The sequence below is a fragment of the Physeter macrocephalus genome, chromosome 21, assembly GCF_002837175.3.
Source record: "Physeter macrocephalus isolate SW-GA chromosome 21, ASM283717v5, whole genome shotgun sequence".
Lineage (NCBI taxonomy): Eukaryota > Metazoa > Chordata > Mammalia > Artiodactyla > Physeteridae > Physeter > Physeter macrocephalus.
Genome location: NC_041234.1, coordinates 46,463,126 through 46,480,544, shown reverse-complemented (window position 1 = coordinate 46,480,544; position 17,419 = coordinate 46,463,126). Strand labels below are relative to the sequence as shown.

At 57.7% G+C, this 17,419-nt stretch overlaps 1 protein-coding gene across 1 annotated transcript; it reads right to left on the bottom strand.

Annotated features, from left to right (window-relative positions):
* Nucleotides 1–4,293: 4,293 nt before the first annotated feature.
* Nucleotides 4,294–17,194, bottom strand: EFNB1 (ephrin B1). The gene is made up of 5 exons (XM_007102384.4): nucleotides 16,314–17,194; nucleotides 7,563–7,840; nucleotides 6,697–6,789; nucleotides 6,357–6,485; nucleotides 4,294–6,194 (listed from the first exon to the last, which is right to left on the bottom strand). The coding sequence occupies exons 1-5, from the start codon at nucleotides 16,439–16,441 to the stop codon at nucleotides 5,782–5,784; spliced, it is 1,041 nt and encodes a 346-aa protein (XP_007102446.1). The 5' UTR covers nucleotides 16,442–17,194; the 3' UTR covers nucleotides 4,294–5,781.
* Between the last annotated feature and the right edge of the window lie 225 nt (nucleotides 17,195–17,419).

The following is a 17,419-nucleotide window of genomic DNA, read 5'->3' as shown; positions in this document are numbered from 1 at the left end:
CTGTGTGTGTGTGTATATATATATATATATATATATATATATATATATACACATATATGTGTATATATATGTATATATATACATATATATATATATATGTTTGTTAGGTTCACTCACACAAACTCCTGGGGATTCTGGGAGAACAAAGCAGCTGTGTGCAAAAAGGGCTCACAGCTGTGGCCTGTGAGGAAAGAGAGGTGGCTCTGTCAGCACTCCCTGTGTGCCTTTAAGTCCCTTCCGGTATGTGGGTCTCCTCAGTTTCCCCATAAGGGGTTTGATCTGGAAAGGAGGTCTCAGGAAAGTCCTAGCTCTACCATTTCCTGGCCTCTGACCTCCAGATTCTACTGAACAGGCATGAGGGCAGCAAGGGAGGCCACCAGCCAGTCCCCCCTGAGAACAAGGGCTCTTCCCCGCAGAATCCAGCTGGTGGAAAGGCCCTGGTGCAGGGTGGCTTCCACGGTCTCCTTGGCTGCTCCTGGTACCCTGGAAGCAAAGGAGCCACCTGGAGCTCCTTCCTAGGGCCCTGGTCAGAAGCCAAGTCTTTACCCACTGCTCCTGAGGAGGCTGAGAGAGACCAGCCCATGGGGCCACAGGGGTAGGTAAGGGCTGAGGACACACACCTCTTCTACTTAGGCTATGGGAGGTGTTTATCATGGGTATATCTTGCCCAGCCCCCAGTCCAGGTGGGACTGGGGCTGGGGGAGGCAGACTGGGATTGAGGCCTCAAGATAACTTCTGATGAGGATGTTTAGGAACTCTGTAAAAGGCCAGCTTTGGTCAGTGATGATGGGAACAGCCAGGGCTTGGGGGCCACTCTCAAAGCAAGAAGGATCCCTGGGAAGCCCAGCCCCAGAGTCCAAATGCCCACTCCACACCTCGCGAGAGAAGCAACAGCTACCACTTATTGGTGCCAGGCATTCAACACTTGTTTAAAAAAGATGGATGAATGAACAAATGGAAGGCTAAGTTTAGTACCCAAGCTTTTAATCTGTGTATCCTCCATTCTGCCTCTACATCACCACACAAGAACTTTAAGAGCTAATCAGGCACTTAAAGGCCAGTCTAGAATGTGAGGTCCCTGGGAGCAGGGACCTTGACTATCCTGTTCATCACTGTACCCTAGTGCCCAGATTGCTGACTGGCATATAGTAGGTGCTCAGTAAATATTCTCTGAATAATTGAAGAAATCTAATCCCACTCCTCGTTACCCAGACAGGAAAGCTGAGGTCCAAAGAGGCAGGGACCTGCTTGCACCTGGTCAAAAAGTCACGGGAGAGCTGGGACAGGCCCTGGGCTCCAGCTTCTCAGCACAGGGCTTTTTCCCCTGTATCAAAAGGCCCCCGTGGCAAACTCCTCCTGCTCTTCCCTATCCCTTCACGAATTCCTTATTCCCCCCACCCCCAGCTTTCCCTCTTTCCTTTCTCTTTGCCAGCTGGATAATTAACCACTGGAAACAAAACCTGTAATTACTGTCCCCCCCATGCCCTTAAATTGCTTTCAGTTTGGGCTCCATGACCCCCGTCCTGGGTGGGGGTTTGTCTCCCCCTCAGCAGCCTCCCAAAGGGGGGAGTCAACCTAACAAGCACCAGCTGAGGCCCCAGCCCCCCAGAGCCAATGGCCAGCTGTACAGGAGGCCGGCAGCAGATGGGCGAGGAGGGTCCCCTGGCAGGCTGGGGCTGACTCAGCTGGGGTGTCAGTGGGACTGTGACGTGCCCGGGCAGGACAGGAGGCCAGGCAGGCGGGCCGGATTTCCGAGAGTGATTGATGCCAGGTGGCCAAAGGGCCGCTGGCTCAGCAGGGCCCAACTTAGGATGGTCCCAGTAGAGCCAGGTCTTTTCTTGGGTTCTTCAGCTCACCCTCATGCCCCTGCCTAGAGGGTGCCAGGCCATCCACATCCCTGGTGCCTCAGGGAGGCCTCCTGGGAGCTTAAAATGGATCAGCACAATAAGTCCCAAGAGCCCTGGCCTTCCAGCTCCACAAGGCCTATCCCTTCGGGGAAACTGAGGCCTGGTTAGCACCTGCTCCACTTGGCTTCGTTGGTGATCTGGGCTCAGCCTGTGGAGGAAGCGAGGCAGCTCCACCCTCACCTGGGAAGCATCCTCTATCCCTGACTCACCAGGAGTTTGGGCCCAGCTGAGACAGGAAGGAGAGCTGAGGGTGGGGCCAGTCTGGGGCCCTACCACAGGAGGCTCACAACCCCTGCCCCCAGCTAGCTAAGCTTGGTCCGTTCCTGACCCACACAGAGGCTGAGGGAATGTGGGGGGGGATGGCTCCCGTTCTTCAAGAGCCCCAAGGAAGCACCCTTGCTCAGTCTCAGCCAAGACGGGGCAAGGAGCAGGGGGGTGGGGCGGAGGAGACTCACCCTCTAGCAACTTCTGTTTGCTCATGGTATAGTAAAAAGACCCGGACTTAAAGCCTCGTGCTTGCGTTCACTTGATGTGTGTTCTTGGGCAAGTCATTGCCCCTTGCAGTGGGTCTGTTTCCTCATCTCAAATATGGGGCAAAGAATTCCCCACCGTCTACCCTCACAGGGAAGTTTATGAAAGTCAGTGAGATAATATGTGTAAAAGTGTTTTTATTTCTAAGTGGCAGGCACTGGCCGGGTGAAGGACACTGCCACAAGGGGCTACTGAGCAGTGGTGTGTGGCCGGCACAGCAGCCACGGAGCTCAGACCAGCAGCAGCCACGGTGCCCAGGCCAGGGCAAGTGACAACAGCAGTCACAAACCTTCTGGGCTGTTGGAGAGGCTGCCCTATACTTCGCTTTGCCGTCTCCCAGAGATTTTACTTCACACTCCTCACAGCTACTCCCAAGGGGCCCCCAGAAACTCGATCCTCCACTGGGAGGGTGGGGGCAGCCGTGTCCTGGGCTGGGCGGGGGACCACCCAAGGACACTCATTGGTGATGTGTGGGAAGGGCTCTACCCAACCCAGATCAGGCTCCCCCTCAGTTAGAGACATCAATCTGGCCTGACGCAGCCCTGAGTAGAGACCCCTGGCCCAGGCAGGGGCCCCCGCTCTGGGCAGGCAGTCAAGCAGCAGAGGCCCCATCTGATCCAGGCACTTCCTTTGGTTAATGAGAAACCAAATAAACAGCCTCTGCCCCAGCTGGCTTCGGGAGCACCCCAGCCGGGCCCAGCCCTGCCTGCTCCAGCCAGCCTCCCTCCCTTTCACCCTGCACGTCCCGTGACTTTCCTCCCTTGCCTCCTCCATGCGCTTCCCACTTCCCTCACAGCCCTGCCTGCTCCTTGGCTGGTGCGCTGGGGCTTCCTGCTCTGGATCACTAACGAACCCTCCCCTTCCTTCCTCCTCCTCCTTTCCTCTAGTGCCTTCTTACCCATTTTTAGCTGCTGGGATCCCACTTGTCCTCCTCTCCTGACATCTGTCTCAGCCATCTCCATAAGGAGGGAGTCCCCTGCCCGGAAGACCCGCGGGCTGCTCCGGGCCTTGCCAGCCTGTGTCTCTGCTGTGGGAATGAGGCCAAACCCTCTTCAGGGCACTCACTCCACTCTCAGACCATCAGCCTGCAGGAGGGAGATGCTCAGATGCTTGGGTGCTCAGGGCTGCTCTAGCTCGAGGGCTTTGTCAGCCAGAAGTCCCCAAGTGTGCCGTGGTGAGGGCTCCGGTGTGCAGGAGAAGGAAGGCTCTTCTGGCTAAGAAGCGAACCGGCCAGCCTGAAGCAGCCTGGTTACCCAGCGGGCCACAGCTGAGGCCCAGCTCTTGGGAAGTTATTTCTAGCCACCTCCAGGTGTCTTGAGGCAGGGCAGGGCTGGGCCTGCCAGCAGGTCCCAGATCTAGCCCCAGCGAGGTGGTGGCAGTACTTGCGGACACACCCAGGTCCCCATGGGAACACCTCCTCCCCCATCTACTCTCTCTAGCTGAGCCTAGTGCCAGACGGGGCAGATGCCCGTGGCCTATGCCACAGCGGTGACAGGACAGACAGGGGGATATGGTCACAGGGTCCAGCATAACAAGAGGGTAGAAGACCTTGTGACGAAGAAGGGCACAGAGCATTCGCAACATCTTGCTCCACTAGGACAGCCACCATCTTCCCATACCAGCCCAGATCACCAGTGTTTTGGGCACATGAAAATCACACACATGCGCTCTCTCTCTCGCTCTCTCTGTCTCTCTCTGTCTCTCTCTGTCTCTCTCCCTGTCTCTCTCTCTCTCTCTCTCTCTCTCTCTCTCTCTCTGTCTCTCTCTCTCTCTCTCACTCATATACTCACTCATACACTCACACTTCATTCCCCAACATCACGACACCATTTTACACCCATTTCTCCATGTGGTTAATTTTTTTTTTTAGTTCTCATTTTTTCTAAGAAAAAAGCAACAAGAAAATAATTCAGAGTTTATACAAAACATCTTTACATTATTTTTTTTCCAAAAAAGACTAGTATTTACACAAATGGCAACAGAAACAAAAACGAAAAAAAAACCTTTTGACTGCCACCTGGAAGGGGCTGGCTGTTCTGCTCCCTCTCCCACCTGGCAGTGGGGTGGGCAGCTGGCCAGGAGGCAGTGTGGAAGTGGATGGTGGGAGGCCCAGCTCCTTCCATGGCCACTCTGGGAGTGCCTGCAAGGCGCTTGCTAGTGGCAGTCTGTTAGCAGCCGTGCTGGCAAGGAGCCGGGGTCAAAGTGCACGGCGTGCTGGCCCAGCCCTAGGCAAGCCTCTTCCTCTTTCCAAGCCCCAGCCCAAGATTGGGGGGCTAGCGGGAGCTGGGTTAGGGGGGCACCCACCTGAGCTAGAGCCCAGAAAAGAAGCAGGCTACCTGGCCTTATACCCGCTTAGTTCTCCGCCCTGGGCCTCTGCTTCCCCACCAGGCTGAAGGATGCCAAAGGTGAGGGGAGAACAGGGCAGAGTGGAGAGGGGGGAACTCCCAGCTCTGCAGGGCAAATAGCCACCTGGGCACCTCACCTCCCTCCACCCCCCATGAGGTCATCTGCCTGCAGCAGCTCTCCTGTTCCCCAGGCAACAGCCAATTAAGACATTAATAACCGTGAGAGTGAGGGAGGCAGGATATGCCCAAATATCCCACAGGAAGGTATTTTTTTTTTTTTGGTGGAAGGGTGGCAGCCACTACCCCATTGCCAAGATCAGCACTGTGGAAGGAGGGTCCGTGGGGGAGGGTGAGACGCCTTGCCCAATGGCACTCTCGTCTTCCCTCGTGGGCAAGAACAGTCCTGGCCTGGCCCCTACCCCCAAAAAATATGCCAACGGGTTTATAAAAGAAATGCCATCCTATGCTTCCTGGCTGGCCACATCCTGCCCCCAGGCCCCTGATACTGCAGAATGCTGGGCTCAGAAAACCTGGGGAGGGGCTGCCTTTTCCATTTTTCTTCAAAAAAAAAAAAAAAAAAAAAGAAAACAGATGAAAATGAGTTGACAGCTAAAAAAATGAACACAAAAACATTAAAAACAGTGATGATAGCGGACAAGAAGTCCTGGGAAGGGAGAAAGGGGGCGAGGGGGCACAGGGCCGGGGGGGCGTCTCCCCGCCTGCTGTCCATCAGCGTTCGACCCTGCCCTCCAAGAAGGGGTGCCCCCGCAGAGCCCAAAGGCCTGGCCAGAGGGGGAAGGCACAAGAGCATGGGGGCTGGGGGCACAAGCACCCCCCTCTGAAGCCCAGGGGGAGGGGCAAAAGGGGGATTATAAAAGCCAAGAAACTACAAAACTAAATACAAAGATGGGCACAGCTGGCAGGGGGAGGGACGTGGGTGAGGATGGAGAGGTGCAGTCCCGGCCGACTGTCCCTCGGGGCCGAGGCTGCCAGGGCCCTCAGACCTTGTAGTAGATGTTCGCGGGGCTCTGGGGCGGCATCTCCTGGACGATGTAGACAGGGTGCCCGTAGTCCCCACTCACCTTCTCATAGTGGGGGCAGTAGTTGTTCTCTGTAGTCCGTAAGGGAATGATGATGTCGCTGGGCTCGGTGCCCGCCGTGCCACTGCCCCCCTTAGGACTGGCCAGGGTGCTGAGCGAGAGGGCGGGCGCCCGCTGCTGCGTGTGCTTGCGGTGCCGCTTGCGCAGCTTCAGCAGCAGGACGGTCAGGAAGATGATGATGAGCAGGAAGATGACGCAGCCGGCGCCCACGGCCGCAAACAATGCCACCTTGGAGTTGAAGAAGCTGTCGGGGTCCCCGCTGCTGCCTCCACTCCCGCTGGAGCCACTTTTCTCATCCTGGTTCACAGTCTCTGTGGACGGGGGAGGGAGGGAAGGGAGGGGAAGAAGGTCAGCCGGGGGTCCCAGGGACACATGGCAGATCTCGGGCCACGCCCTGCCTTCCTTCAGAGCTAGGGCCTGCAAGGGCAGCCGAGCAACGGCTTCTGCCCTCTGGGAGACTCCCATACACTCACCGTGCTTGCCGTCGGAGTCACCCAGGGAGCCCCGACCACCGGGGGCCTGTGTAGCCATCTTGATAGTGTTGTCTGCCTCCTTGCTGGGCCGGCTGGTAGTCAGCTGCTCGGGCGTCACAGCATTGGGGTCTGCGGGTGGGGAGAGAACAAGTGAAGGGGGAGCTCCGGCAGCCTAGGTGCCTCAGTTACATAGCACGCACCGGCCAAGGATGGCCCGGATACTGGACCTCAGATCCCCTACCCCTACTGCCCCCTCTGCCACTACTCCCCATCCCCCACCCCCAGTGAGGGGCATCTGTTGCAAAAGCCTAGCCGAGGAGCCCTCGGCCCGGGTGCTCACCTTGCCCAACCTTCATGACAATCTTCATGGTGCGTGTGCGGCACACACCTCCCTCCCGGTTCTCCAGTCCCTCCAGGCTCCCATTGGATGTAGCTGCAGCAAGAGGCCAGAGCAGTCAGGAGGAGGAAGAGGTCTGCCAGCATTACCCAGAAGCCCTAGTGATGTCTAAGCCCTTAAGAATAGAACTGGGAACCAGGGAGTTGCAAGCAGCTCCCACCCACCCAGGAACCTTTCTACTTCTCTCCTCCCACTAGGAACAGAGTCCAGGAACTAGCCCCTCCCACGAGGATGCTGCTCCCCTATGGCGACCAAGGCCAAAGAAGGCCTTGGCCCTTCTTTCTCAGTGGAAGCTACATGTGTCTCCTCATTGGGTGATGTTGCTCAGAGGCCAAGCAATTAGAACTGGCATGGTGAGGAAGGCTTCTCCACAGACTAGAAGGAATCCTAGATTAGGTGTCAGGAGAACTGGGTTGGAAACCCAATCCGCTCCCTAACTCCCTGTGTAATCTAGGGCAAGAAGCCCCTTCACCTCCTGGGGCCTCAGTTTCCCCTGAAGAGAAAGGCTGAAGCTCTGCCAATTCTGCCATTCCCAAGATTAGATCTTAGGTGGGCAAAGAAAATAAGAGAGAGAGCACCACGAATCAGAGTCCTCTCCCAGCCAACTCCTAGAGCCAGGGCGAGCTGGCAGCAGGCCCCTTGGTAAATGCTGGGGTCAGAATTCCAAGGCCAGGCTAGGAGGAGAGCATGCCAATCTTCAAAGGGGACTGGATCAGGCTGGGCCTGAACTGTTTGCAGTCTCATTGCACTACTCAGAAGTCCCCACTGCTACAGGACAGGAAAGAACCATGTGGTGGGCAGGGACTCACAGGTAATATAGTAATCGTGGTGCTTCTTGAACTCCAGGCCCATGTAGTTGGGGCTGAACTCCTGGAACTTGATGGTGAAACGGATTTCCTGCTCTGGCCTATTGCAGGTGACCAGCACGTTGGGGTCGAGCACGGTGCTGCAGGCAGCTGCCTGCTCAGGCCGCACCAGGTACAGCTTGTAGTACTCATAGGGCCGCCCAGCTTCTGCTCGGGGGCAGATGATGTCCAGCTTGTCTCCAATCTTTGGGTAGATCACCAGGCCCTTCCCACTCAGGAACCTGCCCAAGAGGGAAGAGATGGTTAGCCTCAGGGTTGGGGCGGGGGGGTCTCAGGCCATCCCCAGAACCAGGGGAGCAGACAGTGAGGGCCAGGCTGGACACACTGGGTGGAGATGGCGAGCACAGGCATTCTGTCCTTTTTCCATCCTTATGCTGGGGGTGGGGAAAGAGAACCACACTGCCAGCAGGGTGTGGAAGGGGTGGCCCATGGGCAAGGCTGCCAGGTTTTGACTGCTCGGCAGGGTGGGGCACTGCCTAGCTGGGGGAGCCCTTTGTCCTAATGTGGCATTTCCGCAGGGGCGCTGACGTGGCAGATGGGCTGGGCACCTAGATGTCAGGCTTGGGTTGCCTGGATGTGGCAGCCCTGTCCTCCTCGCACCCCCAACATACTCACATTCCTTCATAGCCTCTGCTACCGGCCCCCCAGCACACACGCGTGTATATGCGCTCATGCGCACAGACACGCACACAGAAGCACACACACAACGAGCCCTAGAAACCACCCCCACAGCTCCCAGCCAACGGCTGGGGGTGCACAACCTATCTTGGCCCCATGCCTTCTCCCCCATCCTTGCTAATCTTGGGCATGATGGGGAGATAGGAACAGCCCTTGCCTAGAGCCAAGGGATAATGGGCACAGTCTCCAGCCAGGTACAGCTCCACACAGCTCTCTCCACTCCCCACTCCCACTGCCTGGCATCCTACCAGGACTCATCCCACCCCCATAATGCAAAAGCCTGAATCCCCAAATCTGGCCAGTCTCACTGCAAAGGATAACAGAGAAAGGGGAGAAGAGGCCTGAGCAGGAACAACAGATCATATAAGACAGGGCCCCAGGAACCTCGCTCATCTGCCTTCTAATCCACTCCCACCATACACACACACACACACACACACACACACACACAGCCTCTGCTCCCCATCCTGAGAGGAGATGGACAAATGCCTCCCGAGCTAGGTTCGTCTTCTAATTCAGAAGGCCAGGCACTGGGAAATAGCAGGGGGAGGGCAGCTGCCTGGGGCCACCGATTCATATCATCCTGTCCTTGCCTAAACGCAGTAAGCGCTCTCGGCCATTTCTGAGCCTGGGAGCAAGTCAGTACAATGTAGGAGAAAGAAGACAGACTTTGGAATCAGATAGATGGTGGCCCTTACTAGCTCTGTGACCTTGGATGAGCTGCCTGATCTCCCTATCTTTCAGTGTCCTCACTTATAAACTGGGGAGTGGGAAGAGCCCCTCCTCCAAGGATGGTGGAAGGGAGGCATGATGGCATGTATAGAGCACATAGTTGGCACTCAACCATGATTCCTGCTTAGAAATAGCGTGGTCTGCCAAGAGGCAGGAGGCCAGACACTAACACCAAGGACCTATGAGCCCAGTCTTGTTTCTTGGGTGGGAAAGAGGAAAAGATGATACAGCTCCATCCTCAAGGACTTTACTGTCTGGCGTGGTTCAGAAAAGTAAATGGCCCACGCTGCAGCAATGGATAGCACCAGGCTATCTGGAGGCTATGTGAGAGGATGGTGGCTCAAAAGGCAAGGGCTGGAGGCAGAGAGAGGAAGGAGTCAGCTCATCTGACAGGACAGTCAGAAATGGTCCCACAGAAAGAGTGGGATGAAAGCGGGTCCTGGGGGAGGAATAAGAAGTCAACATCCAGCAAGAGCAGACAGCAGTGGTTGGGACACAAAACCCAGGCCAGTGACTGGCCCAGTGATGGGTAAAGACGAGCAGAAGAAGAGGGGGTAAAGCTCAGCTGGGGCCAGACTGAAAGGTCAGGGTCACAACAAGCAGTGTGGGTTTCATCCAGTGGGGGACAGACTCTCTAGCAGAAAGGACAATGAAGGGCCGAAGGCAGTGCTTCAAGGGAATGACGCTAACGGTGGAAGGACATGGTTCTATTCCCTGAGGGCCCATTCCACAGTGGGGGCTACAAGGCACAAGGGCCTCCTGGGAGCTCAGTATCCTCACCGGATGGAGAGAAATGATACCCAGGGAGGTGACTAAGGGAACTAGACCAAGTAGATGAAGTGGATGAAGAACAGCAGCCCTCTCTCCATGTCCAGGGAAGCTCCACTAAGCTGGGACCTGCCATCCTTCTGTGCAGGAGGGTAAAAGCAACAACAAGAAGGTCTCACCCGCCTTAGTACCTAGCTTTACCACACTCCAGAAGGCCAGAAAGGAAGCAGGCATGGGATGGAGGCCCACACAAACATTTGAGAGAAAACGCCCCCAACTCCATGCGCCACAAAAAGCCAAGAAGTTTCACCAAAGCCTCTATAATTCCTAAGGCATTTTTCACTTTCCAATCTTCATACTGGTTCCATCCAGGCAGTAGGATTAGACAACTTCTAACATCTTAGAGATAGAAGGAACCTTTGAGATCTACTGAGTCCAGGCTCCTCATGTGAGGGAATGAGTAACCAGATGAATGTTCCTGTTGAAGAGGGGTGCTCAAAGCCAACCCGAGGAGCCTAAACTCACCCAGGTTGTTAACTCCTAGGAGTCTAAGAGTACCTTAAACATTGGCTGAATCCTTATACAGCTGCACCTCCATAAGACCGTACCTGGAGATGACAGCAGGTAGAGGGCACGCAAAGGGGTACAGGCCAGCTCACTTTTCTAACCACTTGGCCCGCCTTACTCACCAGGGAGTCTTGTCTACTCTGAGCAGTCTCCCATCACCATTCAGGTTCTGGAGCCCTGGAACCCAGAGACAACCGAAGAAACAGATGTCTACATAGTGGGTGGGGGAGGAGAGAGGACTATTGCCCCCAACACCCCTCAGACTCTCGTCAACCTCAGTGAACAGAATTCATAAATATTCATGAGTTCATTTGCATAGCAGCTGGCAGAGGGAAACTCACCTTCCCCTAAAGTGCAGAAGGGAGAGGAGCCTGATGAGACCCTCCTTCCCTGACCCTGGTCCCCCATGATGGTACCTTCTCAGCTTCTTCCCCACCACTGAGAAAAGTGCTTCTGGGCCTGTGAGAAGCCCCAGAAAGTGGTGAGGGGCCACGAGGTGTGGGTATGCAGCCCGTGAGAGTGAAGCCGAAGGTCAGGTACGACGCTAGTCATCCTGTACAGCGGGGACCCTGCAGGTCTCCCCTCGTACCCACCAGGTTAGGAGTAGGGGCTGAGAGGAGGAAGTGGGTACCTAGTTAAACTCTTTATCCCCCAGTTTTCAAAAACTACTACTCCCCCCATTATCAAACCAAGCTTTCCTGCCTGGGGCCACCCCCAAACAAAGCCCTTTTCTGGAAAATAAGGGGATTGACATGGCCCAGTAGGAAGCCTGCAGCAGGTCGCCATGGTAACCCCTGAGGCCTTCCCTCCTTAGCCTCTGATAGCCCCCGGGACCCCAGGGAGCCACCCCAGGGAGTAAAAGGACTTAGGGGAGGCAGCCTGGGCGTTCAGTCTCCTGTCTGTGGCCTGCCTCTTCCCCTCTACCCTAGCCCAAGTCTCTCCCCGAGCCTGCCTACTGAGCTTAGAAGTATCACCATGACTGCTGAAAAGAATCCTGGGAGAGAAGAAGCCTGAGGGTCTGGGGTAGTGGCCAGTGCTGGTCAGAGGCCAACTGCCCCCCCTGCTTCTTTGTCCAGTTAAGCCCCTATCCACCCATACACAGACAATCTATAGCAGAGAGATTTTGGAGCTGTGGGGGTCATGCCTAGAAAGCTGCCCACGTTCCACGACACTTCCTTCCCTCTCATCCTTCCCTCAGGCCCTAGGGACTTGTGGTCAGAGAGTGGCCAAAGGGAGAGCCTGGTGCTAGGCCATGCCGGCCCAGGTTTGGTAGAAGGCTCTAGCCACAGCTTTGATTCAGTGACTCTGGCACCACTGCGCCTGCACCCCAGGGTAGCAGGGCCAGTGGAGGACAGACCCCAAGCTGGAGCTCAAGTGTACTCTCATCCCAGCAAGGGTGGGGATCCCCCAAATTAAAGGCTCCTCTTTCACTCCCCCAGCCCCACCCAGCCCCCGAGGCAGCAGGAGCAGGCCTGGCATGTCCCAGCAGTGCCCGCCCAGGCGTGGGTGGGCAGGAACAGCAGCTGGGTCCTGGCACATACACAGCACTGTCGGAGGCAGGGAAGCCAGGAGAGCCCCAGAGGAAGTCACCCCCCACCTACACTGAACTATGCCTCCCCTCTGCCCCACCTGGCCAATGCTAGGGCCCACTGAGGGCTTAACAGCCCCTTCCTTGTTGTCTGCTTTCTGTGGGGTCCCTGAGAGGCAGTGAGATTCCTGGCCCAGAGAGGAACCAAGGCTGCTATTCAGAGCCCGGGAGGGAGAGTGCCAGGCATCGAGCTGGCTGCCTCTAGATCAGGTCACCCCGAGCAAGCTGCCCTCAGAGGTAGGCCTAGCAAAATCAAATGAGGAAGCTGGAGCGCTGCTCATCCCACGTGGGCAGGGCCTGAGTCACAAGGACAGATGCACACACACCTGTGAGGTGAGAGGGAAAGCCGGGGGCAAAAGCCAGCGCCTCCTCCGAAACCCAGTCTCTCCCAGATTCCAAGGCAGTGGGATGGTGTGGAAAGAATGGCACAAGGCACAGCTCTCCCCACTACGAGCTGACTGACTTTAAACAAGTCATTTTCCTTTTCTGGGCAAATGCCTCCTCATCTGGAAAATGGGCAATTCCAACTTCCCAGGGCTGTTGGGAACATCCAATGAGTTCATATCTGAGGATGCTTTGGAGGTAGCAAGGTACTGCCCAACTGTTAGTTAGCACACCAAGCATAGTACCATTTAGAAGAAGCTGAACGAGCTTACTACACTCCAGGCTGCTAGCACCACCACCCAAAACAACTACGATGAAAACCCACCCAGGAGGAGCTGCTACAGAGCCCAGGGCAAGGAACCCAGAATATGGCTGGTGAGCATCCCCTTACCTCAGCTCCCCTAATAATCACAGGGTGGACCCTCCCCCCAAACCTACTGTTCCCATGGCAACCAATGGCCTCCTGGCTGGCCCACCCACTCCATACTCCCAACACCAGAAAACTGATGCACAGTAGTATCCAGGGCCCACTCATCCCCATCCATCATAGCTGGTGAGGCAGTGGAGAGCCTGAGGGGAGAAAGGGAACCCTGGATTCAGCCTCCAGTCCAGCCTCACCAGGCCCTTCTTGCCCCAGGTCTGGCTGCCTGGGGTTGGGGGAGGGAGGGAGGGGAACAGGGAACTTTAGAGGAGCTGCTGGCTTCCCATCACTTTCAGGCCCCCACCTGTGGCCAATCAGCCACAGAGTAGAAGAGGTCAGGTCCCTAGCCACCCCGGAAAGGGGCCCCCTGAGCTGGCCTCCCCAGGACTGTGAGCTGGAACAGCTGTGAGGGGGCTGGGACCAACACTTTGGCTTGTAGCAGGCAAGCCTGGGTTGGGGTCTGCAGCTGCCCCCACCCATGCTGGATGGAGTCAAGGGTCCTGGATGCCAAGCTGAAGCCCCCACCCCCGCCCCTTGCAGGGAAGGTGTAATATGATCTCAGGCACATTCCCACTCTCTGGAGGTGGAGGAACCTGAGCGGGGGGCAGGAAGGGGTCAGAATGGGACTGAGAGACTGAACTGCAGCAGCTGGACTTGGCTGAGGACTCAAGTATGAGGCCTGCCGGCTGCCCCAAGTTCTCAGGGGAGGAGGCTGGAGGAGGGGGCCGCCCTGGGACCTTCCATCACAGCCCCCCCACCCCCCACAAGCATGCACATGTACTCTGGTTCCTCCCAAACTCTAACGGGCCCAGACCCACCTTCCCACCCTACACTTATCGGGCAAATCTGACAAGGGGCCAAGCTCTTGCCACCCAGGGACTCCCACCCTGGAAGGCCACAGCACCAATTTGGGAAAGAGGCTGGGAGTCTGGAGTCAGCCCTTCCGGCTCCCCTCTCCCAGTCAGGGCTGGGGCTGCCCATACCCTGGAACCTGGAAACATACCCCCAGCCCCACCACTTCTTTATTTTTTACCAAGGAGGAAGCAATTAAGCAGGGTTTATAGGCGCTGGGAGATTTGGGGGGGGGGGTGCCAGCTCCTGACAGGACTGAGGCGAGAGACCAAAAGCTGGGAGGAAGAGGGGAGGGAAGAGAGAAAATGAGCCTGTGAAGGAGAGCACGGGCATGTGCGAGAAACAAAAGGACTCGAGAAAAAGAGGCAGAGAGTGACTAAGAGTGAGAGGGAGTGTGAGAAAGAGGGAGAGCGGGCAAGCAGAGCTGGAGAGGGGAGGTGAACGCGGCTCACACAGGATGTGAGAGGGCGAACCGACAAGGGCCTGAGAGGGAGAAGTTGGGCAGGAGGCAAAGAGGGAGAGACGGACAGAAAAAGACCATTGATTTGAAAGGCTGTGGCAGTCCCAGGCTTGGGCGCAGTGGCAGAGACAGCCCCTCGAGCTCAGAGTGAAGCTGAGGGCAGTGCCTTCCTCCTGTCCTCCTGCCCCCCCCCCAAACCCGTGCCAACACACACAGGCTGCATTCCAGACCCCTGAGCATAGATGGAACTCTTGGGGGGGCTGCGCGCAGGGGCACCAGGATCAGTCCCCCACCAGTCCCAGGATCTGCTCAATTACAGGATGGAATTCGTGCAAGTCCTATTGAGGCCTCAGCCACCACCCCCACCACCCCCAGGATGCCTGCCCTCAGCCTGAAGTGGATCAGGGAGCGGGGCAGATCTCAAAAACCTGCAAACCGTTCCAGAGCACTCAGGCCTCAAGACACAAAAAGGGTGAAGCTCAGGGAGATCTTGTTTCTCCCAGCCACCCCCCACCTCACTCTGCAGGAGGGCTCCTTTCCAGCTGTGGAGCTGCCTGCTATCTCTGGTTAGAGACCCGAGAGAGCAATTAGGTCACTCCCATGAGCCCCTATGATGGGCTACCCCAGGCTGATTTCAGCTCTCCTGGCTCAAGAGAGAGCATTTCCAGCCTCCACTTTTACAGGAGGGAACTGGGCACTTCACAGCCTTTCTCCTTGGTCTGAGCAGCCCCAGGCCCCCAGACCATTTTGAGTCCCTGCTGTTAGGAGAGCACTGGGCCCAGTTTGGCTTCTGGGTTAAGGAAAAATCGTTGTCAATCCCTTTCTTTGTACCCTGACCCTGGTTTACACATCCCACTAACCAATAAATAGAACCCTACCTTAACCTAAGGAGAAGAGAACTAAAGAAGCCGCCCTCTCCCACTCCAGGGCTGAGAGGTGCATGGCCCCTGGAACCTAAGAGGTCAAAACAGGCAGGAGCTCGGGAAGTTAGCGGGAGCCCATAAGAGTGGACAGGAAGAGATTCCAGATACAGGAATCATAGAGCACAGAGGGCAGGCCAAGGGCCCCCAGTTTCCCACTAAGTGGGGTGTCCACACACTGCTGGAACCTCCAGAAAACAAGAAGGAAGAGCAATTTTGACCCTGGGTTCCAACCTGAGTCCTGGATGCCAAAAGAGAAAAAGGTCCAGAGGTCACTACACAATCCAGCGACTCCCCACTAACAGCCCAGAAACCACTGAGCCACCGCCCTGAAAGGTGTGTGTGTTGTTGGGAGGTGGGGGAGGATTGTGAAGGGGAAGGAGGAGGGAGAAAAGAAAGGATATCCTCTACATAGCTGCCTCCCCAACCCCTTTGGGAAAGCTAAGCACAACTCCCCAGTCTGAGGACAGAGGGGGGGGGGGACAGTGGGACCCGCCTGGGCAGGAATCCTTCGCTTGCCACCCACTTCCCTCGCCACCTCGGCCGCCACTCTCCACCCCGGCCAGCCCTGGAAGCTCTGCCGCCGGCTCCATTGGACCCCCGACGAGCGCTGGATCGACACCCCCCCCAACAAAACCTCTCTCCCACTCCGCCCCTCTCCACCCGCCGCCTTTGTGAGCCTGGGAGCGGCGCCCGCCCTTCCACGGACCCAGCAGGGAGAAAGTGGGGGGGGGGGTTGGCTAGAAGAGATGGCAAAGCGAAAAGCTAGGGAAGCAAACTGGGAAGAAAGAGAAATGAAAATGGGAGAAGCCCGAATGGAGATACGGGCACTGCCACCCGCCCCAAGCGCGAAGTCCCGCGCCACGGTCCCTTCACAGCAAACAAACGGGGAACCTGTGTTCCGGCCTCTTCCCCCGCCCAGGTCAAGCTCGCCCACCCCTCCGCCCCCAGCGGCTCTTGGCGAAAACCGCCACGTTCCCAGGGGCCCCAGAGGGGGCTGCTTTCTCTCCCCGACCCAGCTCTCCGGTGCGCTCAAGGGCGCTCAGACTCCCAGCTCCGCCCGGCGCGACAATCTCGACTTGATCCGGAACGTGCGGAGGAGAGGGCCGGGAAGCTGAGGGGTCACAGCCCAGCCAAGTGCCCCCACCCAACCCCACCGCACCCTTCCCCGCCCGCCCACAGGGAAACACACTCGAAAAAGCCATAGACAAAATGGGGCGCCGCTCCTCCTCCGAACACCTTCCCACAGGCGCTCGGGGGCGCACGGCCTCACCCCGAAGGAGTGCCTCCCACCCCCGGGGACCAGAGCAGATAAGTTACTCACTTGGGGTTGAGGGAGCTCCAGGACACGGGCTCTAGATTCTTGGCCAGCGGGGTGGCGAGCCGGCACAGCGCCAACACGACCATCGCCACAAGCCACTTGCCGAGCCAACGCTGGCCAGGCCGGGCCATCTTCCCTGGGGCAGGCTGCACTTCGGGATCCCCTGGCGCCTCCTCAGCAAAGCTGGCCTCGCCTTCCCGTGCCGCGCTGCGCTCCGAGACGCTCAGGCGCCCATCCTCCGCAGCCGCCGGCCTTGAAGTGCTCCCCTCCCGCCGGCTTTGGTGTCGCTCTTCTCCGCCCCGCCGGCCAGGAGGACTCACTGGGCAGCCGCCCCCAACCCGAGCATGAGTTGTGGCCTCCGAGGGCTCGCTCCACTGGCCTCTCCGCCGCACGAAGCACGACGGGGGCTCTGCGCCCCCGGGTGATCCCGTCCGATTCCGCTCGGCTCCCCGAGACTGTTTGGGACTGCGCGCCCTCTCCCCGACGGGGTCTCACCGCTGGGGACTCGGTGGCCGCCCGGACGCCTCGACCGTCCCGGGATCGGCACCCCTGGGAAGAAGTGGGAGTCTCCCCACCACACGAGCTCGGTCCGGGGGCTCCCGACCGGGCCGCCCTGGCACGGGCTCCGTTCCTCCAGGCCACACTGGGACTCCGGGCTGCGCGCCCCCCGACAGCTTCGACTTCAGCGCGGGGCCCGCTCAGTGTACTTAGAAGAGCGCGGAGACACTCCCGAGCGAGCTAGTCCCATCAGTTTGCGCCTCTGAAGCCTAGGCCGGGTGGCCCGGCAGCCCAGTCACCGAGTCCTAGCTCCCTGGCGATTGCGCCCGAGGCTCTACGGTCAGTGCGAGGCTCACACACCTCCCACTGCTGACCAGCGCGCATAGACTCCCTCCGCCGCCGCTGAGCTGTCTACTCCCCTGCTCAGGCGTACGCAAAGCCAACCCTACGCATCTTAGCCAATAGCAAGCTCCGTCACGGGGTCCTTGCCCTGCACCACGCCCCCAGAACAGGAAGGAGGCGGGGTTTTAGGGAGCTCTTAAGGACGCCGCGCTCTCGATGGCACCAATCTGAGTGTGCGGCTCCTGCGGTTAGGGATGGGTCCTGCCTAG